The sequence below is a fragment of the Myotis yumanensis genome, unplaced genomic scaffold (genome assembly GCF_028538775.1).
Source record: "Myotis yumanensis isolate MYYU_CA2020_CCGP unplaced genomic scaffold, mMyoYum1.0.hap1 SCAF_15, whole genome shotgun sequence".
NCBI classification, from domain to species: domain Eukaryota; kingdom Metazoa; phylum Chordata; class Mammalia; order Chiroptera; family Vespertilionidae; genus Myotis; species Myotis yumanensis.
Window position 1 is genome coordinate 53,527,111 of NW_027223766.1, and position 22,722 is coordinate 53,549,832.

The following is a 22,722-nucleotide window of genomic DNA, read 5'->3' on the forward strand; positions in this document are numbered from 1 at the left end:
GTCCTGGGGCCTTCGTCACAGTCGGGTCAACAACAGCCCCAGACACAGTTGACTTGTGGGAGGAAGTGAGTGATTCTGATGGCACGAGCTCTCAGACATCTGGAGTCATTGAGACCGTGCAGTCAGGGAGGGCTTCCTGCAGGCGGTGACCTGGCTCTGCTCTCGAAGGCAGGAGGCAGGATGCAGGGGACAGAGGAGCTGTCATGACCCCTTACACTGGCCCCCTCCCAGCACGCTTTACCGGTCAGGAATGAGGACCACAGAGGCCCGGCTGGCGCCAGGTCCCCAGGACTGGGGCAGCATCAGGCACGCCTTTCCCCACCCTTGCCCCACCCCCTTGCCTGCCAGAGAAAGTCACCGCTTTCCAGAACCCGCGCCCTCTCACCCAGCCCTGGAGGCAGCCCTGTTCCCAGGCCGGGCGGTGCCCCAGAATGTTGACATCGGGCAGAGGAGCGGCACAGGCCTGGGCGGCTCCCCTTCCTGTGTCCCCCACCCCCTTCTCGGCGGGGCCCGGCCACACCTGAGAGTCAGTGCAGTGTCCCCCTGGGTCCTGCTCCGCCCCTCCCAGTCCCACACGGGCCCCGGGTACACGCAGAGGCGGGCCTGGCCCGGGGCACCCAGCCAGGGAGTGGGAGCCAGAGGCACCTTTTGCACACAGGGCCTCAGGCCTAGACAGGGCCCCTGTCACCTGCTCCTAGGGCCTAGCTCTCCCCTGGGACCTTAGCCCTTGTCCAGAGCCAACCTCCCGGATGCTGGGGCTGCTGGTGTCCTGGGCCGGGTCAGGGGCTGGGACTCAGGGCCGCCCTGCCCACACCGAGCGGTCACACGCAGCCCTTCCCTGCTTCAGGGCGCAGCCTATCCCTGGGAATGCCCAGTGGAGCCCTGGGTTCCTCAGGCCAAGAGAGACAAGCCAGTTCCCAGGCCAGGCAGGTGATGCCCTGAGACCAGCCGCCCGGGGTCCCTGCCACACCAGCCCCAGGACCAGCCCTGGGACCTTCCACAGAGCCCGCATGGCCCTGGCGGCCAGCTTCTCTGGCTGTGGCCCTGAGAGGCGCCGGGACTCGGGCTGGGGACGAGGAGGAAACCCCCAGGTGTGAGCCTGTCCTCTGAGGTGGGGGACCTGCAGGAGGCTGGGCACAGAGCTCAGGGGGGCCGGGCTCAGGCCTTGGCAGCGCGGGCCATGGAACCTGCAGCCCCAGAATCGCAGAGCCCACGGCCCCAGAACTAGGGATCCCGAGGGGCTGACTCCCCAAGTCAGCGCAGGCTCCCTGCTGTCCCAGGAAGAATGGAGCCTTTGTCTCATGCTCTGCCCCTGCCTCTCCCTCGGCTGCTCACGGCACCTCCTGTGTCGCCTGGAGCTGATGGCCGTGAGCCCTGGAGCTGCATGTTGCTGTGGCTGTAGGTTCCTGGGCAGTGAACATGGGCCTTATCCCTTTCCTCCCTCCCTCCTCCCCCTCATTTGCTCCAACTACCCATCCACCCACCCACCCACCCATCCACCCATCCATCCACCCATCCACCCATCCACCCATCCACCCATCCACCCATCCACCCACCCATCCACCCATCCACCCATCCACCCACCCACCCACCCATCCACCCACCCATCCATCCATTCATCCACCCATCCATCCACCCATCCACCCATCCACCCATCCACCCATCCATCCACCCACCCACCCATCCACCCACCCATCCATCCATTCATCCACCCATCCACCCACCCATCCACCCACCCATCCATCCATTCACCCACCCATCCACCCATCCATCCACCCACCCACCCATCCATCCATTCATCCACCCATCCACCCATCCACCCACCCATCCACCCACCCACCCATCCATCCATCCATCCACCCATCCACCCATCCATCCACCCACCCACCCATCCACCCACCCATCCATCCATTCATCCACCCATCCACCCATCCATCCACCCACCCACCCATCCACCCACCCATCCATCCATTCATCCACCCATCCACCCACCCATCCACCCACCCACCCATCCATCCACCCACCCACCCATCCACCCACCCATCCATCCATTCATCCACCCATCCACCCATCCATCCACCCACCCACCCATCCACCCACCCATCCATCCATTCATCCACCCATCCACCCATCCACCCATCCATCCACCCACCCACCCATCCACCCACCCATCCATCCATTCATCCACCCATCCACCCATCCATCCACCCACCCACCCATCCAGCCATTCATCCACCCATCCACCCATCCACCCACCCATCCACCCACCCACCCATCCACCCACCCATCCACCCATCCATCCATTCATCCACCCACCCACCCATCCACCCACCCATCCATCCATTCATCCACCCATCCATCCACCCATCCACCCATCCACCCATCCACCCACCCACCCATCCACCCATCCACCCATCCACCCATCCATCCACCCACCCACCCATCCACCCACCCACCCACCCATCCATCCACCCACCCACCCATCCACCCACCCATCCATCCATTCATCCACCCATCCACCCATCCATCCACCCACCCACCCACCCATCCACCCACCCATCCATCCATTCATCCACCCATCCATCCACCCATCCACCCAGCCACCCATCCACCCATCCACCCACCCATCCACCCACCCACCCATCCACCCATCCACCCATCCACCCATCCATCCACCCACCCACCCATCCACCCACCCATCCATCCATTCATCCACCCATCCATCCACCCATCCACCCATCCACCCATCCACCCACCCATCCACCCATCCACCCACCCACCCATCCACCCATCCACCCATCCACCCATCCATCCACCCACCCACCCATCCACCCACCCATCCATCCATTCATCCACCCATCCATCCACCCATCCACCCATCCACCCATCCACCCATCCACCCACCCATCCACCCATCCACCCATCCACCCATCCACCCACCCATCCATCCACCCATCCACCCATCCACCCATCCACCCATCCATCCATCCATCTACCCACCCACCCACCCATCCATCCACCCACCCATCCATCATCCACCCATCCATCCATCCACCCATCCACCCATCCATCCACCCATCCATCCATCCACCCACACATACATACATACATACATCCATTTATCCATCTGTCTATCCAGTCTCCCATCCACCCATCTCCTCATCCACTCACACCACGTAAGAGTCCTCCAGGAGTTCATTACAATGGTATTTCTGCCTTCTCCTCCCTCTTCCCTTTCTTACTGACATGCCTGCCGCTGGTGAGAGAGCCTAGTGTCTCAATCACCATGGAGTGAACCCGGTGGGGCTCTGAGAGCCTGGGGTCCGCAGCAGGTGGTGGGAAGCTCTGGGACTGGCCAACCCGACAGGCAGACCCGGTCTTCTCACTGAAGATGATATGATAAGGGGGGGACCCCAGAGGACACCACCAATCCCAACCCTCAAGCGGGAAATAAGTATCTTCCGTAGATATGTGCTCTGCCCGTGGCCTGTCCATCTCTGGCACCAGTGCCTCTTGCACTGGGAGTGTAAGGACCTTTCCTTGACAAGCAGCCTCCCCATCACTTTGTCCCCTGTCCCCTGGGAACAGGAAGTGCCCCCTCCTTGTTGGGTGCTATCACTCTTTTTCCTAAATATTTAAATACTAGAGGCCCGGTGCACAAAATTCATGCACCCACTCCAATCGGGGACCCCTTGGGGGTTGTCTGACCCTGTGAGTTTAGGGCCTGTGGGATTGGGCCTAAACCAGCGGTCGGACACCCCTCTCACATCTGGGACCGCTGGCTCCTAACCACTCACCTGCCTGCCTGCCTGATTGCCCCTAACCTCTCTGCCTGCCTGGTTCATAGGTCGGTGCTCAACCTCTGAGCCCTGCCCAAACACTGCTGGACAATCTGGAATTTTAACAAGATGTTTAGAAACAGCTGATGAAATTCCGGGATTGGGATACTCTTCCCAGGCATGTGAGCCCAGACCTCAGACCGGCACCGCCTCCCCCGCACCCTGCCTTGTACAGACCAGGCTCCTGCCGCCCCGTGCAGGCGCAGGGGAGGGAGCCGGCGGGGCTGTCTCGGCCTCAGCCGGGGGCCAGAGACCCAGAGGAGGGTCCTCACATGGCCGAGACCGGAGCCCAGGCAGCCGCCCAGCAGCCGCTCTCTGCTCGGTGGCCCCAGGCACACGGCTTTGGCACCTGTTCCTGGTCCGAGGGGTTTGCGTGTTTTTGCAGCTGCTCTGGGTGTGGGACAGGCCCCGGGGGAGGGAGGTGGGTCCCAGCGGGCTGCCAGGGAGCTCTCCCGGCAATCCCACAGCTTAGGGGAGCGCATGTTTGTGCCATCAGCCTGGGAAAGTTACGCAAGCCGGAGCCTGGGTGGTTCCCGGGAGCAGGGCCTGCTGGGTGGAGGGACCGGGCACCTGGAGGCCCAGGGGCGCCTGGCACCGTGCCCGGAACAGAAGAGCAGCCCCGACAGTGGGCCCCAGGTCACACAGAGCTGGGTGGGTGTGAAGGCGGGTGGGGGTGCTGTCACCCCCAGGCCCCGTACATGCTGCTGCTCAGCCCAAGCTCTCTGCGCCCCGTCTGCCCAGGCCTCCCTCAGGCATTTCAGGGGTAACAAGTCCCAGCCTGAGCCCATGTGTGGCCCACGCCACCCAAATCTCCATACCCAACAGCCAGCGGGGGACCCGGGGGGGGGGGGACGCTTTGGGGCGAAGGCAACTCCCTGTCCTGCTGCCTGGGAGCCCAGCTCGGTGGGTGTACCCGCTGTCCCCTCTGGGAGCTTTGGGGGTCTCCTCGCGGCCCCCCAGCCCTGCCGACCTCTGGGCATTTGCACCTGCTGCCCGGCTGCCTTTCGGAGTCCATGGCACCCACCACCTCCCCTTCTGAGAGGCCGGCGACCCTCCACCCCCGCCCCCCTCCACAGCCCCGTCAGGCGCCCCCACTTTTAGGTCGGTTTGCCGGCTGTGGCCCCGTCTGTCCTGTCACTGTGGTGTCCCAGTGCCCGTGTGATCCTGGTGCTCAGGGCGCCCCCGAGCGCTGCTCTGATGCCCGTGGGGGAGCCGTGGGGGGACAGTGGAGAGGACCGGCTTTATCGCAGACCCCTCTGCCCACCCAGGAGCGAACCGGACAGCTCCGGGCCTCGGTGTCCCAGTCCCCGGGTGCAGCGAGGGAAACCATCTCGGTGTCGCCTTCTGAGCACAGAGCTCTGGGGGAGGAGTCCTGCCTGTCACGTGGCAGCCCAGGGGGTTTCCGTTGAGACTCATAGGGATGAGGCCCCCCCCCCCCCCGCCCCGCCCCAGCCACGCAGGCAGGAGGGAAATTTCCACCGCGCGGCCCCATGGGGAGCCCAACCCGAGCCCCAACTTCTCTCCTGGGAGGGTGGCCCCACCCAGACCCCGTGCCAGCCTCCTCCTGGGTCTCTGGAGCCCACCAGTCTGGCCGCAGAGGAAGATGGGGCTGGAGGCTGGGGTGCCCCTTCCCCCGCCGAGGGAATCCGGGCGCCTTGTTTCAAGGCAGGGTGCCCTCAGGCCACCTGGGCCTCAGAAAGCCCCAGCCGGTGTGGCTCAGTGGACAGAGCGTCGGCCTACGGGCCAAAGGGTCCAGGGTTCGATTCCTGGTCAAGGGCACAGGCCCGGGTTGCGGGCTCGATCCCCAGTGTGGGGCGTGCAGGAGGCAGCCGATCCACGATTCTTTCTCTTCATTGATGTTTCTCTCTCCCCCTCTCCCTTCCTCTCTGAAATCAATAAACACATATTTTTTTTTTAAAGAGAAGAAAAGCAACGCACTCATAGACAACGCCTCAGAGGACAGCAGGGCTGCGCCTTTATTCTCCTCTCGCGGCCCTGGGGGCGGCGGGCAGTGGTGACACCCACCCCCTCGGAGACCGGGCCCAGACCCGCCGCGGGCAGCCGGGGCGCAGGGGGCGTCCAGCCCAGCTCCAGGGAGGTCCCAGTGGCTGTGTGAGGGGCTGTGAGGGAGGGAGGCCTGCGCAGATGGGCCGGCGAATGGAGGATGAACGGACCCGGGAGAGACCCACAGGGAACCGCGGATCCGCCTCCCCCTGCACGCGGCTCTGGCGCAGGGGGGTGGAGGGCTGGTGGTCATGGCGCAGGGGCTCCTTGGGGACAGGCTGAGAGGGTGGCCGGCTGGACACAGGCCACGGGCAGCCTGAGCCAGGCCGAGGGGGCAGGAGGGCCCGGCCGGCCCGTGGGCTGGCTCACCAGGCGGCCCAGAGCAGCGCCCACAGCAGGCTGCCCGCGGCGCTGGCCCACAGGGAGCCCCGGCCGCCCGCCAGGCCGCCGGCCCCGTTGCGGTTGCACTGGCTGCCCTGGCAGCAGAAGACGGAGAGGGCGCGGCCGTCCGAGGACACGGTGCTGTTGGGGCAGGTCGGGGCGCAGGACTTCATCACCAGGATGCCGCCGGGGTTGGCTGTGGAGACAGGGGAGCCGTGGGTGGCACCCGCCCAGCAGCCCTGGGGCCGGACCGGGGTGAGGGCCCGAGGGAGCCTGCCCCGTGTGTGTGAGTGGAGGGGGTCCTTCCTGGTGCCTCTGGGCCCCAGAGGCCTGTCTCCCCTCAGACCAGGCTCCTCTCTGACATCGGGGGCCAGGGAGTGGCCTGGGGACTCACACGCCCCGTCTCTGCCCCCTTCCCTCTGACCAAGTCTGGGATTCGGGCCCAGAGGATGGTCAGGCCCTGTGCTCACCCCGCCCCTTTCTGGGGCTGGAAGCCTTAGGAAACGGGGCGCAGGGCTATGGGAGAGCACAGCCTGCAGTAGCTCCAGGGCCCACAGGGGAACAGAGGGGGGGGGCGCACTGCCCTGGGAAGCAGAGCCCTGGGGAGGGAGCGGGCCTCAGCCACTGCCATCATCTGCCCCAGCCCCGCGGCGGGCGGTGCACGGGCAGCTGGGAGGGTCCGGGGAGGACCGGCAGGCTCTGACCCCCTGCCCCGGGCGGGCCGGCAGCTGGGCCAGGAAGGCGGGTGGGCTCCATAGGGAAGGGCCTGGCCTCCCTGTGCCTCAGTGTCCCCTCCCGAAGGTGCAGGTCACGGCAGAGCCAGCTCCGAGGGGTTTGGAGTTTACGAGGCCGTGTGGCCGCCCCACGCCCTCAGGAAGGAACGTCCCCCCAGAGGCCCTCCAGCCGGGCTCGCTGCCCGCCCACACCTGTCCCCTCAGGCCTACTGACCATGGACTCACTCTCCTTTAAACCGTAAAGCCCAGCCCGGCCCGGCCCGTGTGGCTCAGGGGTTGAGCGTTGACCTATGAACCGGGAGGTCACGGTTCGATCCCTGGTCAGGGCACAGGCCCGGGTTGTGGGCTCCATCCCAGGAGGGGGGCATGCAGGAGGCAGCCGATCAATGGTTCTCTCTCATCATCGATGTTTCTCTCTCTCTCCCTTCCTCTCTGAAATCAATAAAAAATAAAAAATAAAAAACATACAAACATTAAACTCTAAAGCCCACCGTGGGGCTGGGGCTGCTGGTAGAGCTGCGACCCTCACATCCACAGGGGAGCGGGGATGGGTGGGCCCCTGCCCGCGGCAGCCCAGGGTGGGCCAGCTCGGGGTTCCTGCCGGAGGGTGTGCTGCCCTCGGGTCTGGCCCGACGGGCGGGGCGCGGGGTGGGCGTGGTACTCACTGGCCCGCGTGATCACACAGTACTTGTCCGTCTGGGCACACTCCACCAGGGACTCACAGTTGGCGTGGCCGCAGCACACGTGGCAGTGCAGGGCCCGGGCTGGGAGGAGGGAAGCACAGGCCCGTGAGTGTGGCCGGGGCCGGGCCTGGCCTGGGCTGCCTGTGCCCGCTGGCCTCTCTCAGCCTCCCCCGTTCCTCCCTGCAGAGGTGCTCCTGGTCCCGGGATGGGCCGAGGGCCGGGGCCTCAGTGGTGGTGGCCCTGCATGTGTGAGTCCCTGTCTGTCAGCAGGAGTGAGGGTGCAGGGGTGGGGGGCGTGGCATCTGCAAGCAGCCCGAGACAGGATGGGACGGGGAGGCCCTGGGCAGCATGTGCGATGCAAGGAGGGTCGGCTCCTGAGGCCACCGGGTCCCCTCTCCCTGTTCCTGCCCCTCTCTGAGCCTCGGTGTCCTCACCCATAGGAGATGCCCAGTCTCGCGGGAGGACCTGCAGCGCCCTTCACGGGCCGAGGCGGGGCCTGCTGCCGGCCCAGAGATCGGCTGTGCACACGGGCCCTGTAGTGAATCGGAAGGAGCGGCCTCGCCCTTCCCCTGCTGGGCTTGCAGTGGCCCAGCCCCTGGCCCATCACTGGGGGCCTGAAGCACAGGCCCTTGTCCTGCCCCCGCCCCCCCCACCCCCCAACCCCCCCACCCCCCCGCCTGCTGGTCCCAGGGACAGGGAGATAAGCACAAGGCTCCGGGGCTGGCGACCCCACCGGCCGCCCAGAGGACAGCTGGCTGAGAGGGACGGGGCCAAATAGAGGCGGGGCCATGTGGAAAGGCTTCCTGGGTGGGCGGCCCTGGACCCGGCCCTGGACGGACTCGGGGGGCATCTACGTGCTGTCTGGGGAAAGGGCCCTTGGGGAGCAGGTGCCTGGCGGGACCAGGCCTGCGGGGACCAGGCTGGAGGACCCAGAGCTTTGACGGGGCAGGGGCGCAGGCGGGAAAGCCAGGAGCCCCTCTGGGTGTGGGCCTGTACTGCAGGGAGGAGCGCCTCTGAGCCAGGGCTCGGGGGAGGCAGCCAGGCGCCCTGGGGGTTCTCGCAGGGGGTGCCCTGTGCCGTGGCCTGCAGGACGGGACGGGCCTGCTCTGACCCGGGGCTGGCGCCTATGACATGGGTGACAGCACCTTCCCCAGCTGGACCCACTGATGTCGGGGCCCCTTTCCTGGTGTGGAGTGCGGGGGTCGCAGGTGGCTGAACCCTGGGCCAGCAGGAGCGGGAGCTCAGCCCCCCTCACCTCCAACTCAGAGGCCCTGCTTTCCAGGCCAGGGTTCTGGAACCTCCAAGAAGAAGAATAGGCCTCACCCTAGCTGGTGTGGCTCAGTGGATAGAGCGTTGGCCTGCCGACTGAAGGGTCCTGGGTTCAATTCTGGTCAAGGGAATGTGCCCGGGTTGCGGCCTCGATCCCCAGTTGGGGGCATGCGGGAGGCAGCCGATCAATGATTCTTTCTCATCATTGATGTTTCTCTCCCTCTCCTTTCCTCTCTGAAATCAATAAAAAAACGAAAATGTGAAATATAGATGCATTAGAAGAAGAAACAGGCGTCTCTGTGCAGGGCCCTGTCCGCAGCTGTGTCCTGGGTGCTGCGGGCAGGGAGCAGCCTTGCTCTCAGAACAGGAACCCGGCCGCGCCTCGGTGTCCCCCGGGAGGCCCGTGGTCCCATATCGGGGATGTGCTGAGGTCAGTGGCTCATCTCTCCAGGTGCCGGAGCCGTGGCCCTTCACGCAGGTGCTGTCCCAGCCTGTGCCCTTGGGCACCAGCCCTCCATCTGCCTTTCCAGCTCCCCAAGCTGCCACCCACAGCCCCCCCCCCCCCACAGCCCCAGGGCAGGCAGACAGGAGGCTCATTCAGGCCCCACGCCCAGGGAGGCTGCGGGGGTAATTAGCCCTGGGTGGGGGGTAATTATCCAGCTGATAATCATGGGCTGACCCACTCCCTCCCCAGGCCTTGTTTCCGGTGGCCTCGCTGCCGCCCCAGATGCTCACAGCCACACAGCCAGGCCATCAGGTGGGGCACAGCGGGGCTGAGAGGGGAGCCACCCCTGCATTTTCCTGGTTTCAGCCCTGAGAGTCCCGCCTCCGAGGAATTCCTTTTGCCCTCAGAAAACAGGACCCTTGAGACACCCCTGAACCTAAGGCCCCTGCTCAGCCCAGCGTTCCGCAGCCTGGGCCTGTCACTGGGTGCCTCACCCCCACAAGGACTAGGCTGACCAGAAACGGGGCCCAAAGGGACACAGAGGTCTGCAGGTCAGGCTGGCCAGGGCAGCGCGAGGCCTCAGCCTCCGTCCCTGCAGCCCCCCATCCACAGGCCCCTCGGCGCAGCCAGGCCTGCCAGGCCCTGGCCCCTGCCGTCCTGTCGCCCTTACCCACATCCGTCCCCGGCGCCAGGCGGGCGGCCCTTACCCGAGTCCGCGCACAGCGCAGCCAGAAGCAGAAGCACCAGGACTGGCCTCATCGTGGGGTGTCCGCCGCAGGGACTGGGCGCAGGCGTGCGGGCGGCTTTATACAGCGGCCGGCGGGACAGACCTAGTAATTTAGCTGGAGATGAGCTTGGGAGCGGGGCCACCTGACTCGGGCGCCTGGCTTGCCCCACCCCCAGCGCCCCCGGTGCTCTCGAAGGTCACGGTGCCCCTCGCTGAGCCGTGGGCTCCTCGCTCCTGCCATGGCCAGCAGCCCCGGCTGGGCTGGGAAGGAAGAAGCAGGCGCAGCCCGGCTGGCGGGGCGCAGTGGTTGGGCGTCGACCTATGAACCAGGAGGTCAGGGCACAGGCCTGGGTTGTGGGCTCGCTCCCCAGTGAGGGGCGTGCAGGAGGCAGCGATCAATGATTCTCTCTCTCCTCCTTTCCTCTCTGAAATCAATAAAAGTACCCTTTTTAAAAGGGCTGGCACATGGCTGGGAAGAGTGTGACAGATCCAGGCCGCAGCCATGAGACCCGGCCACGTGTGGAATGCTGGGCACGGGCAGGCCCTGGGCTCGGCTGGGGCAGCAGGGAGAGGCAGGTACAGCCCAGGGCCAGGAACATCCTGACGCCTTCCCGCTGGGCACTCCCTGCCCGGATTCCCAGGACGGGGAGCCCCACCCACACAGGCAGCTGCTGTTGCCGCCGTGGGCGGCCCAACTGCAGCTGGCCCCTCACCAAAGCCACCAGCAGGCGACCGGCCCAGTGACCAGCCCAGGCCTCTGGGAGTGACGAGGCTGCAGAGAGGCCGAGGGAGGGGGGACGGCCCGGGCTCGGGGCCCCCCTGCCCCAGGCCAGGCCTTGGTGATCCCTCTGCAGTGCCCGGCTCAGGCCCTCAGTGCTGGGGCGCAGGGATGAGAGGCTGTGTGTGGGGGTGTGGGAGACCCACATTCACAGAGGCCGGCCAGGTGCCGCCCCAGGCCCTGTGCGCAGGCCGTGTCTCTACATTTTGAAGTTGGGGTGAGGAAGGGGAGACCCTTGAGGGCAGAGGGGGAGCCCATGGACAGGAGTAGGACCAGCCCAGCCAGGCGATGGGCTCCCAAAACTCTCCCGCAAGGGAAGTCGGCTGGGCCTTCTGGGCAGGCGCAGCGTGTCCTGAATTGGGGTCTACATGGGTGTCTGTGGGAGCGTTGTCCTCTCACGGGGCAGCCTGAGAGGTGCTGAGCCCCCTGAAGTCCCTCACGGACGTTTCCCCCTGATTGTCAGGGAGAGCGGGAGAAAGGGGGAAAGACAGAGACATATCCATGTGAGAGAGACACATCGATGGGTTGCCTCCTGCACATGCCAGGACCAGGCCCCAGGGCCAGGAAGGAGCCTGCAACCGAGGTCCATGCGGTTGACCGAAATCGAACCCGGGACCCTTTGGTCCGGAGGCGGATGCTCTCTATTCACAAGGGCCAACCCGGCCAGGGCTCAATGAGCATTTGAGGGACAAAGACTCTGCAGCCCCCGGGGAGGCTCCGGCGCCAGGGGCTGGGGGAGGGTGCACTACCCTTGACGCTAGCCGGGCACCTGCGACTCACCTTTCTACAGGCTGGGTGCTCGCCAGTGGAGCCCAGACTCTGGTCCGGGGCCGTGATGAACCCTGCCCCCCGCCCCTCCGCCTAGCGCTGGGTCTGTTCTCCAGCGGCAGAGAGGGAGCCGGTGCCCCACCCAGGGGTGTGTAGGGCAGGGGAGGGAAGTGGGGCTGCGGCCCGGGCTGGGGTCCTGGCAGCCTAGAAGCGCTCCATCCCTCCACTGAGAGACCTTGACCACAAGTAAAAACTCTGAGCCCCGCTCCTGCCTCCCCTGCCTCGGCCACTTCTCCCTCCCTCCCTCCTGCACCTCCCTCCCTCCCTCCTTGCCGTGCTGGAGACAGGGATGGGGAACCCATAATTTACACTCAGGCCCCTTGCTGTCAGGCAGGGGTGCTCTTGTGCCTACATGCACCAAGAACTCGGAGCCCTGCCCTGCACACGCTGAGCCCTAACCCTGCTCACACTCTGAGCCCTGACCCTGGTCACACTCTGAGCCCTGATCCTGGTCACACTCTGAGCCCTGACCCTGCTCACACTCTGAGCCCTGACCCTGGTCACACTCTGAGCCCTGACCCTGCTCACACTCTGAGCCCTGACCCTGGTCACACTCTGAGCCCTGACCCTGCTTACACTCTGAGTCCTGACCCTGGTCACATGCTGGGCCCTGACCCTGGTCACACGCTGGGCCCTGACCCTGGTCACACGCTGAGCCCTGACCCTGGTCACACGCTGAGCCCTGACCCTGCTCACACTCTGAGCCCTGACCCTGCTTACACTCTGAGCCCTGACCCTGGTCACACCCTGAGCCCTGACCCTGGTCACACTCTGAGCCCTGACCCTGGTCATACTCTGAGTCCTGACCCTGGTCACATGCTGGGCCCTGACCCTGGTCACACGCTGGGCCCTGACCCTGCTCACACTCTGAGCCCTGACCCTGGTCACACTCTGGGCCCTGACCCTGGTCACACTCTGAGCCCTGACCCTGGTCACACTCTGAGTCCCGCCCTGGTCCCCTGTGAAGCCTGAGCCTTGGCCATGGAAGCTGTCCTAGTCTCAGACCTGTGACCAGCATGTGGGGGACACAGAGGAGAACCTGCCCGCTCAGGACACAGAGCACCTCGCCAGGGGCCTGGCTGCTGGGTGTCCGGCTGGTGGGAAGCCAGTGGCCTGAGCAGCAGGGCTGCTGGGAGTTTTTCTGCCCCAGCCTGCCCTCTGCCTCCCGCCCCCTGCAGCTGGGAGAGGGTCAGCCTCGCTGTGCTGTCTCAGGGTGCGGCCTCTGCGTGCGCCCGCACAGGAGCCGCCTGCCCACTTCCCTCCTGGAGCCTCTAAGAGGAGGCGCTGGGTCGGGGAGGAGAGCGGGGGTAATTTTCTCGGGGTCCCCGGGGGTGGCTGTCTGGGCAGCAAGGAGCCAGGATGCAGGACGCGCATGTTCCTGAGCGTGGGCAGCTGATACTCCCCAGGACCCAGGAGGTGGCAAACTGGATAAACGGGGTGTCCCAGCAGCCGGGGGCCTGCAGGGTGAGCCTGGGACAGTCCAGCCTGCCCCACACACCCAGTCTAATTTGGGGTTTGCTAGGGAATAGCAGAGAAGTGTAATCCGGAACAAGCATGCTATCCCAAAAACTGAGTTCTGCAAACACAGGTGGAAGTTTACAGAGAAAAAGGAGGAAGTGGGAGGGGCTTTGAACTGAGCCCCAAGGCCTGTGGGCGGGAACTGGAGAGTCTGGGTGTCCTGGCGAGGGTTTGGCCCCCGCTGGGCTGGCTGGCAAGGAGGAACTCCCCTCTTCCTGCTGGAGCCCCAATGTAGCTGCCTCTGCTTGTCAGGGGACTGTGCAGGGGCTCCCCATTGGGGACCCTGGATCCATTTTTTATAAATCTATTTTAATTGATTTCAGAGAGGAAAGGAGAAGGAGAGGGAGAGAGAAACATCAATGATGAGAATCATGGATCAGCTGCCTCCTGCACGCCCCACACTGGGGATGGAGCCAGAAACTGGGCCTGTGCCCTGACCGGGAATCAAACCAGTGACGCTCAACCTCTGAGCCACGCGGGCCGGGTCGGATCCTTTTTGAACGCGATTTCCTTGGTTCGTGTTCACACCTGATTTTAGAATCTCTCCCAGACCTTGGGTGTCTACCGTTTGCAACAGTAACAGACTCGCCTCCACCTTCCCTCCCAGCCCAGCCGCCTGGGTCCGGGTTCTGCTCAGCACACCCTTTAATCGCAGCCCGCGGCAGTGCCTGGCCCCGCCGCTAGGGGCGCAGGAGGGGCGAGCGCGCCCCGTGCCTATTTCCAGCCCCTGCACCGAGCCTCCTTCCCCAGACCCATCCTTCAATGAGCATTGAGACCCCGGCATCCTCCCCATCGGAGACCCCGGCCAGAGACCCCCTCTGCGGGGTCCTCTGCGGGTCAGAGCCCAAGCTGTCACCTGCTCACCTGCCCTGCGCACTGACGCAGAGTTGGCACCGCACACCCCGGGCCAATCCGTGCTCCGGTCCTAGGCCTGGGAGCCGCGCATGGCTTTGGAGAAGAGGTGTCCCCACACCCCAAATCCTAATTGCAGGAAAGGCCGGGGTTGCCCAGAATGCTGAGGCTGTGCTGCACACCTGGCCCCAGGTCCGGAGGCAGGACAGAGCACGGGGGAGAATGGGGTGTCCCCACTCTGGGGACACTGGGGGTGAAGCCCAAGTTCGTGCAGTAGAGTCCGTTCTCTCCTGACTCCTGGGATCTGGGAGGACGAGCTAAGGACGAGCAGCTGCAGCGTCTCCCTCATCAGGACAGGTCCCAGGCTGATGCCCTACCCCCGCCAGGGCTCCTTCCCCCGCAGGCACTTCGCCTCCTGCTCTGACCCTCACCGCCCTGGAGAGGCTGCCGCAGGCCTCAGGGCCACGGGCTGAGAGCCCCACTCAGGTGGGTGCCTTTACACCGCCCCTGCGTTTCCTGCCTTCAGGGTGACTCTGGGCGTCTCCACCTCCATGGGAGTCCTCCCCGCTGGTCCTGCTGGGAGTGGTGCTTCCTCTCCCACCTCTCTCCACCCTCCTCCCCTGCAGACATGGCTCCTGGGAACCTGCCCAGCCCAGTGCCCGGCTGGGGAGCAGGGGGGCTGCATATTTGAGGCAGGGTTCTTTCTGGGGTGAAAGTGTCCTGCCCTGAGTAGTGATGGCTGCACCTGGTGAACATGCTAAGATGCCGAGTCCCACCCTGTTAGATGCTGAGTTTGTGCTGTGGCTGTGGTCCCAGAATTAAAGTCAGGCAGCGATTTAGAGAACTGGCGGGAGGCAGGCAGCAGGAGGCCGCAGTGGCGGCAGCAGCCAGACTCCCCGGGTTTCCAGGCCATCGCAGCGGCTTTGGGGTCCCTTGCCCTACTCAGCTGTCACTGCGGGAACACGACCAGTTCCTGCAGAGCTGGGTAACCCACACAGGGACGCAGGGCAGTCCGCAGGGCAGTGGCCCTGGCGCCAGGCACAGGCTCTGCTCGGCTGCCCAGCCCAGACCCTCAGGACAGCGAGGGGCCGAGGGGCCTGAGCTCTGCGCAGCTGGGACCCTGTTCCAGGACACCCTCCCTGCAGCTGCTGGGCTTTGTTGGGAGAAAGTGTGGCCTGTGTGCGGGATGTTAGAGGGAAGCACGCTTCTCAACACCAGCTCCACAGAAGCCCTTTATTTCTCTCTGCAACTGGGTGACTCGCTGTGAATGGCAACTGGCCAGTGGGGGCCTGAGGGTCAGGGTCTCTGGCTCACAAGACAGCAAAGGGGAGTGAACTTGCTCAGAGGAATGGGGGTGGGGGGCGGGGGGGACCCGGTCACTGAGGCAAGGTCTTCTCATGTCAGGGCGGTGCTCACGAGGATGGAGGCGCAGCTCAGGAGGATCCCCCAGAGCCCCCCGGCCCCCAGGCGCACGGCCCCTTCTAGCTCCTCCTCGATGGTCTGGTCGGGAAGGATGTCCCGCTCCATGTTGGTGGGCCCCCCCACGTTACAGCTCATGACGCCGCAGCACCTCACCCAGTAGAAGCTGTTGGTCCTCAGGACCTTAGGTGCTGGGGGCGGCATCTCGGACGCATAGACGAACGTGCAGTTGTTGGTGCAGTTCTTGTACACGAGCACTTCCCGGGAGTTCAGGCCTGGAAAGGAAACCACCGCTTCACGTTTTCTGCTTGTAAACACCAGGCACGCTCACGCTCCCATCGGGGACTGTGCCGTGCCCACAGCCTCACCACAGATGTCACTACGTTGCTAGAATTCTTTTTCTTTTAATTTTTAAATTGACTTTTACAGAGAGAAGGAAGGAGAGGGAGAGAGAAACATCTATCGGCTGCCTCCTGCACACCCCCTCATGGGGATCGAGCCCCCAACCCAGGTATGTGCCCTGACCAGGAATCGAACCCGCAACCTTTGGGTGCCTGGGACGGTGCCCAACCACTGAACCACACCGGCTAGAACTCCTGACTGGGAAAGAAGATCCAAGTCCTCCAGAGGATCGGGGACTCCACCAGCAACTGGTCCTGCAGGTGTGCCCTCCGGGCGGCCAGCATCTCCGCTCGGCCCCCAGATAGTGCTGGGCTCGCTATGCAGCCACACCGATGAAATGCCCCGTTCCCTCTGCTCTGCCCTCACCGAGAATATGTTCACTGGTGACAGAGAGAGGAAGGGAGACAGAGAGACAAAGAGAAGCTCCCTGGACGTCAGGTTCTGCTCCGGCCCCCGCGCCTGGCCTCCTGGGGGGCAGGTGTCATCCCAGAGGCCAGAGGGCGGCCGCTCCTTGGCCTGGCAGCTGGTCGGCCTCCGGAGACCAGAGTCACTGGGGCACGAGGAACCGCCTGGCCTCAGGGGGCACCAGGTGGAGGCCTGGAGCTTCGGCCTCACTCCCAGCCGCCTCTGGGGACCCTGGGAGCATGTCCACTGCCAGCCGCCCTCCCAGCACGTGGCTCTGCGGTGCGGCTCCCACTGCTGTCCCGGGGGCCCACCAGTGCCTGAGCACATGCCGCTGGGACCGGACAGAGCAGGCAGGGCCAGGGCTGCGCAGCCCAAGCCGCCTGGCTCTGCCCTGAACGTGCCGCGGTGGCCCGTGTGCAGGGGGGGGGGGGCGGGGGGGGCGGGGGGGGGCGGGGGGCACTCACGGATGGAGACGGTCATACAACGCCTGATCTCGTACTCGCAGGTCGTAAGAGTCGAACACTGGAAGGTGTTGATGGCCGAACACTCGTAGCATTTCAGGCTGTAGGTGACTGAGGAGAGAGGGGCGCTCCTGCACCAGCACTGCCTGCCTGCCCGCCCCGCCCCTCTCTCAGCCTTGAGGTTGGGGTGCGCAGGGCTCAGCCCTGGGCGGGCTGCGAGGCTGGGCAGGACCAGCTCCCTGGGCGCAGCCAAGTCCAGCGGGAGTGCACCTGTTCCCAGAGGCAGGCCCAGGGAACCCCGCAGGGTAGCCGGAGACCTCTGCTCCGGGGGTGCGGCCCCCTCAGAGGCCAGTACCCCCAGATCTCCCTGGACCCGGCACCCCTGCTGCCTGCCTGAGTGGAGCCCCACAGGCTCCACTCTGGGGCGCGGCCCCAGACCAAGTTCCCTCCCAATACATCCCTCTTGTCTCGGGGTCCAGAGGCTCCCGGTTGGCGAAGGGTGGGAACCGCACCCCAACCTTCGCAGGACCAGGGTCCATGGGGGGGCCTCTCCCTCAGAGGTGGCGGGGCGGGCACTCACATGCGCTCATCCCCAGATGCAGCCCGGACAGGAGCAGGGCCCAGAGCAGCAGCATCGCGGGCAGGACTGACCGACCTGTGGGCAGGAGGCCAGGGCGCAGGTGGGCGGAGCAGGGGGAGGGGGAGGCGGGCAGGGGCGGGGCTGGAGCTGGGCAGGCTGATGACCCCTATGCTGGGCTCCTGTCCCAAGGCTGCCCCCAGGACCGCACCCCTGACCCAAGGCTGAGGTCTGGGCCTCCGGACCCCACCCAGGATGCACCCAGACCTTCTGGAACCTTCCACACCTCCCTTCTACCCACAGGCTCCCAGCCGTTTGGAACCCTACCCCCCAAAGTGCCTCACCTTATGGAACCCACCCCCCAAAGCTCCTGCCCTTTTAGAACCCCCCCAAAAGCGTCTGACCTTATGGAACCCACCTCCTGAAGCTCCTGCCCTTCTAGAAACCCGCCCCCCAAAGCGCCCTGACCTTATGGGACCCGCCCCCCAAAGCTCCTGCCCTTCTAGAACCCCGCCCCCCAAAGCTCCTGACCTTATGAAACCTTCTGTGCTGGCCCAACTGTCATGGGAATGAAGCAGAACCTTCAAGAAGCTGCGCGAAGCATGATGGGAGCCAGTGGGGCCTCTGTAGACCCCGCCCCCAGGGAGCCTGAGCTCCCAGAAGTACCCGCGCTCGCACCACCAACCCCTGCTCCTGGCTGGGCCGCGGCACTTCCGGGAGCAGAGGGCACCGGTCTGCACCGGAGGAAGCCCGGCCCCCTCCCTCGTCCCGCGCTCCCCCTCTGCCCTCATCCGCAGGGACCTCCCAGGAGGCTGTCCGGGCACCGGCGCGGCACCGACCCCCGCGCCCTCGGGTGATGCCCCGTCTCCTACTGCCCAGGCCTGGAAAGTGACCCCCTCCTCGCCCACCCCGCCTCCTGTCGGGGACGCCCTGCCCGGTGCCCTGCTTCTCTGCGCCTCCGCGCAGCGCCCCGCTGCCCCCCCCTCCCCGCCAGCCCGGGCTGCTCCCCAAGCTGAGCGGGTGGGCAGTAGGTGTGGGGCAGGGTGAGCACACGGGGCCTAACAGAGGCCACCAATGCGCTCCCGCTGGGGCTGCCGGCCACGCACAGGGGCCGCCCTCCTGTCCCCGAGGCTGAGGCGCAGGGTGCAGGTTCAGATGGGACAGAGCCGCCTCCTCCGTGCGCCTCGGGGATGGCACAGGACACCCCTCCGCCTGCCCTCCCTGCCGCCTTCTGGGCCACGGAGACTCTTTCTGGAGGGTTCCCCGGCTGCCCACCCCACCCCGAGTCCACCCGACTCAGGGAGAAGCACTGATCCCTGCAGAACTGGAGCCTGACTGGCCCTCTTGGCACGGGTGCACGTTAACGCACGTGTGAACAACGTGGGCCCAGTGCTCTCCACCCGGCCCCAGGTCGGGAGGCAGGACAGAGCACGGGGGAGAATGGGGTGTCCCCACTCTGGGGACACTGGGGGTGAAGCCCAAGTTCGTGCAGTAGAGTCCCGTTCTCTCCTGACTCCTGGGATCTGGGAGGACGAGCTAAGGACGAGCAGCTGCAGCGTCTCCCTCATCAGGACAGGGTCCCAGGCTGACGCCCTACCCCCACCAGGGGTCCTTCCTCCCCGCACTCAGCTTCCTGCTCTGACCCCGTGAACCCCAAAGTCCAGAGCCTCCGAACGCTACTCTTCACGGAGGTACTGCAGCCCCCCCTTCCTGCAGCGCTGGCAGGTGAGGAGAGGAAAGAGGCTGCCGGCCACCAGCAATGGAGCCACAAGGCTCCATTTCAGACAACAGTACGGGGCGTGCAGGCGGCAGCCCGTCACTGCTTACTCACAACCATGTGTCAGCCTCTCCCTTCTCCCTTCCTCACTCTAAAAAAGGAATAAAAACACATTTTTAAAAAGTAAAAAGGAATGAGCAGAATGTCTCCTATTCCCGTCCTACTTCCCATATTGCATCCTGAGCGGCGGTGACGTGTGTCCCCCCACAAGCTGGCTCCCCCTTTGTAAGCACCACTGCCACCGGCAGCCCCGGGCCCGACCTTCGGTTCCCAGCCCCTCGGAAGTCAGACCACCAGACCAGCATCCGTCAGGGAAACAAGTTTAATGCCACAGCCCCAGCCCGGGGAGGGGCTTCCTGGGAGCTGGCGCCGCGCTCAGGACAGTCCCGCGGCCCAGGGACGCGGCAGCGAGGGCCCCCAGCAGCACCGGCCCGGCCCCGCCGCTGCGCAGGCCGCCGGCGCCCCCCCGCCTCCCGGTAGTAGAGCCACTCGGTGTCGTTGATGGTCGGCGAGTCGGTGTTGCACAGCGGCGTCCGGCAGCACGAGGCGTAGAGGAACGGCATCGGCTTCAGGAGGACGTAAGACTTGTAGGGCAGCATGTCGGACGGCCGGACGGCCGGGCAGTACTGCGTGCACTGCCTGGACACGTAGAAGAAACGGACCAGCATTCCTGGCGGGAACCCGGGACGGGCGGAGCCGGTGAGCGCCGGCAGCGGCGCCGACAGCTTCCGGGTCCCTGCCCCCCGGCCGCCGGGCGCCTCACCCACCCAGAGGCCACGGAGGGCGCCCGGCGGGCAGGCTGCGTGGGGCGCGGCGCCGTGTGCTGGGTGTCGCCGCCCCGTGCCGGGCCCTGGTCCGGGGACGCGCGCGCTGACCCCCTGGGCGCACAGGCGTGGAGCCATCGCCGGGCTCGGAGCCGGCCTCCCGGAGCCGCTGGCTGCCAGGCTGGGGTGGGCCAGCCCCGTGTGGCTCCGTCAGGGCGCTGGTGGGCCGCACGGGCCGTCACCCCCTGTGAGCGGCCCCACAGCTCACAGCCTGCTGCTCAGGGCGCCGCCCCACTTACTCACGACGACGGTGACACAGTACTGGTTGCCGGCCTTGCACTCCGTGGCCTTCGCGCAGCTCATCGTGTAGAACTCCTCGCACGAGTGGCACTGCAGCCGGGCTGGAGGGGGAACGGCCGGCTCCCCGGCGTCAGGGACCCCCTCCCCCGCCCCCCTCCCCGGGGCCCATCCCCCGACCCCCTCCCCGGGGCCCCTCCCCCTCCCCGCCCCCCTCCCCGGGGCCCATCCCCCGACCCCCTCCCCGGGGCCCCTCCCCCCTCCCCGCCCCCCTCCCCGGGCCCCTCCCCCTCCCCGCCCCCCCTCCCCCGGGCCCCTCCCCCTCCCCCCTCCCCGCCCCCCTCCCCGGGGCCCATCCCCCGACCCCCTCCCCCGCCCCCCCTCCCCCCTCCCCGCCCCCCCTCCCCGGGGCCCATCCCCCGACCCCCCTCCCCTCCCCCCTCCCCAGGGCCCATCCCCCTCCCCTCCCCGCCCCCCTCCCCGGGCCCCTCCCCCTCCCCCCTCCCCGCCCCCCTCCCCGGGGCCCATCCCCCGACCCCCCTCCCCGCCCCCCTCCCCCCCTCCCCGCCCCCCTCCCCGGGCCCCTCCCCTCCCCGCCCCCCTCCCCGGCGCCCCTCCCCCTCCCCCCTCCCCGCCCCCCTCCCCGGGGCCCATCCCCCGACCCCCTCCCCGCCCCCCTCCCCCCTCCCCGCCCCCCTCCCCGGGGCCCATCCCCCGACCCCCTCCCCTCCCCCCTCCCCAGGGCCCATCCCCCCTCCCCTCCCCGCCCCCCTCCCCGGGCCCCTCCCCCTCCCCCCTCCCCGCCCCCCTCCCCGGGGCCCATCCCCCGACCCCCTCCCCGCCCCCCTCCCCCCTCCCCGCCCCCCTCCCCCGGGCCCCTCCCCTCCCCGCCCCCCTCCCCGGGCCCCTCCCCCTCCCCCCTCCCCGCCCCCCTCCCCGGGGCCCATCCCCCGACCCCCTCCCCGCCCCCCTCCCCCCCCCTCCCCGCCCCCCCTCCCCCGGGGCCCATCCCCCTCCCCCCCTCCCCCCGCCGCCCTCCCCGGGGCCCATCCCCCGACCCCCTCCCCGCCCCCCTCCCCGGGGCCCATCCCCCTCCCCCTCCCCCCTCCCCGGGGCCCCTCCCCCGCGCACCCCGCCGAGTTCCTGGTCTTTCCTCCTGCTCCCCTCACGCGGACATGCACCCACTCCTGACCCAGGAGCACCCTCCCCACACCCCTGGCACCCTCGCACCCTGCCGCTCTGGGAACAGAGACCCCCGGGCTCTGGTGTCCGCCCGGCACCCGCCCAGCGCCCAGCCCACAGGCCCCCTCGCGCTGCGGGCCCCGCTCCGGTCCCGGTCCCGGTCCCGGCAGGACCCACCTTGCCGCCCAGTGCCGGTGGCGTTGGTCTCCGCCCGCGGCAGCCCCAGGGCCAGGAGGAGGGCGAGGAGCACCGTCATGTCCCGCGGAGCCGGCCCTGGCAGAGCAGGCCGAACGGTCAGCGCCGGCACCAGGTGTCCGTCAAAGCCTGTTGCCATGGACACAGGGCCCGCCCCCTGCTCCTCACCCGGGACAGCCCGGGCCCGTGTCCACCCGCAGCGCCCGTCCCCGCACCCCCTTCTTCCGCGCACCCCCTTCTTCCGCGCACCCCCTTCTTCCCCGCACCCCTGCCCCTTCCTGTCCCCCCTGCGACTCCTCCCCGCCCATCGCGGGGTCCCCCCACAGGGCGCCTGCGGAGCCTGGGGCAAGGAAGCTTGAGGTCCCTGCGGTGAGGTCCTGCTCCTTCTGGAATGTTCCTCACCAGCACCCCTGCCCTGCAGTCCGGGACCGGGTGGCCCGCGTGGCCCGTGGCCGGGATTGGGGAGGCCCCGCCCCGCACCCGGGGCTCCTGTAGGCCGAGCAGCGCTTCCCCGGGCCCCACCTACCTGGTCCCTGTGGCGCCTGAACTGCGAAGCCCAGGCAGAACCTTCCAGAAGCGGCGCATGCGCTGCAGGAGCCGCTGGGCCCGAGGCCCCGCCCCCAGGATGCCGCTCCCAGAAGGCCCCGCGCTCAGCTGCCCAGGCCAGGCTCCCACTCTCAAGGGCGGAAGGTTCCAGAAGGGCGGGCGCTTTGGAGGGAGAAGGTTCCGGAAGGGCGGGCGCTTTGGAGGCGGAAGGTTCCGGAAGGGCGGGCGCTTTGGGGGGAGAAGGTTCCAGAAGGGCGGGCGCTTTGGAGGGAGAAGGTTCCAGAAGGGCGGGCGCTTTGGAGGAGGAAGGTTCCGGAAGGGCGGGTGCTTTGGGGGGAGAAGGTTCTGGAAGGGTGGGCGCTTTGGAGGCGGAAGGTTCCGGAAGGGCGGGTGCTTTGGGGGGAGAAGGTTCCGGAAGGGCGGGCGCTTTGGGGGGAGAAGGTTCTGGAAGGATGGGCGCTTTGGGGGGGAGAAGGTTCTGGAAGGGCGGGCACCGCGTGGTGGAGACCAGGGGACAGTGACGGGTCGGGTCGCGCTCCCTGCGGTGACAAAAGCTCCAAAGATGTCGGCTCCGCTGGGAGAACAGTCCTCGCCTGGCCTCCCGGGAGGGCGTCGCCTGCGGACGGGAGGTCCGGGTTC

The 22,722-nt window shown here is 67.0% G+C and overlaps 3 protein-coding genes across 3 annotated transcripts; all 3 read right to left on the bottom strand.

The window, feature by feature from the left end:
- Positions 1-5,819: 5,819 nt before the first annotated feature.
- LOC138993323 (secreted Ly-6/uPAR domain-containing protein 2-like) lies at positions 5,820-10,585 on the bottom strand. Its single transcript, XM_070392501.1, has 3 exons — positions 10,063-10,585; positions 7,624-7,722; positions 5,820-6,420 (listed from the first exon to the last, which is right to left on the bottom strand). Exons 1-3 carry the CDS (start codon positions 10,112-10,114, stop codon positions 6,209-6,211), a joined length of 363 nt encoding a protein of 120 aa, XP_070248602.1. The 5' UTR covers positions 10,115-10,585; the 3' UTR covers positions 5,820-6,208.
- A 4,710-nt stretch (positions 10,586-15,295) lies between these two features.
- GML (glycosylphosphatidylinositol anchored molecule like) lies at positions 15,296-17,908 on the bottom strand. The gene is made up of 4 exons (XM_070392494.1): positions 17,854-17,908; positions 17,326-17,400; positions 16,749-16,856; positions 15,296-15,752 (listed from the first exon to the last, which is right to left on the bottom strand). Exons 2-4 carry the CDS (start codon positions 17,378-17,380, stop codon positions 15,454-15,456), a joined length of 462 nt encoding a protein of 153 aa, XP_070248595.1. The 5' UTR covers positions 17,381-17,400; positions 17,854-17,908; the 3' UTR covers positions 15,296-15,453.
- Positions 17,909-19,342: 1,434 nt separating this feature from the next.
- LY6K (lymphocyte antigen 6 family member K) lies at positions 19,343-21,612 on the bottom strand. The gene is made up of 3 exons (XM_070392492.1): positions 21,520-21,612; positions 20,163-20,264; positions 19,343-19,769 (listed from the first exon to the last, which is right to left on the bottom strand). Exons 1-3 carry the CDS (start codon positions 21,596-21,598, stop codon positions 19,408-19,410), a joined length of 543 nt encoding a protein of 180 aa, XP_070248593.1. The 5' UTR covers positions 21,599-21,612; the 3' UTR covers positions 19,343-19,407.
- Positions 21,613-22,722: the final 1,110 nt, after the last annotated feature.

What these genes read in the sequence shown, in the direction of transcription:
- LOC138993323 (XM_070392501.1), bottom strand. Translation starts at nt 10,114, where the DNA reads ATGAGGCCAGTCCTGGTGCTTCTGCTTCTGGCTGCGCTGTGCGCGGAC. An exon ending in TGCGCTGTGCGCGGACTCGG is followed by an intron (nt 7,723 to 10,062) that starts GTAAGGGCCGCC and finishes CCCTCCTCCCAG; the next exon opens with CCCGGGCCCTGCACTGCCAC. An exon ending in CTGTGTGATCACGCGGGCCA is followed by an intron (nt 6,421 to 7,623) that starts GTGAGTACCACG and finishes CTGTCTCCACAG; the next exon opens with CCAACCCCGGCGGCATCCTG.
- GML (XM_070392494.1), bottom strand. Translation starts at nt 17,380, where the DNA reads ATGCTGCTGCTCTGGGCCCTGCTCCTGTCCGGGCTGCATCTGGGGATG. An exon ending in GCATCTGGGGATGAGCGCAT is followed by an intron (nt 16,857 to 17,325) that starts GTGAGTGCCCGC and finishes CTCTCTCCTCAG; the next exon opens with TCACCTACAGCCTGAAATGC. An exon ending in TTGTATGACCGTCTCCATCC is followed by an intron (nt 15,753 to 16,748) that starts GTGAGTGCCCCC and finishes TTTCCTTTCCAG; the next exon opens with GCCTGAACTCCCGGGAAGTG.
- LY6K (XM_070392492.1), bottom strand. Translation starts at nt 21,598, where the DNA reads ATGACGGTGCTCCTCGCCCTCCTCCTGGCCCTGGGGCTGCCGCGGGCG. An exon ending in CACCGGCACTGGGCGGCAAG is followed by an intron (nt 20,265 to 21,519) that starts GTGGGTCCTGCC and finishes TTCCCCCTCCAG; the next exon opens with CCCGGCTGCAGTGCCACTCG. An exon ending in CTGTGTCACCGTCGTCGTGA is followed by an intron (nt 19,770 to 20,162) that starts GTAAGTGGGGCG and finishes GGTTCCCGCCAG; the next exon opens with GAATGCTGGTCCGTTTCTTC.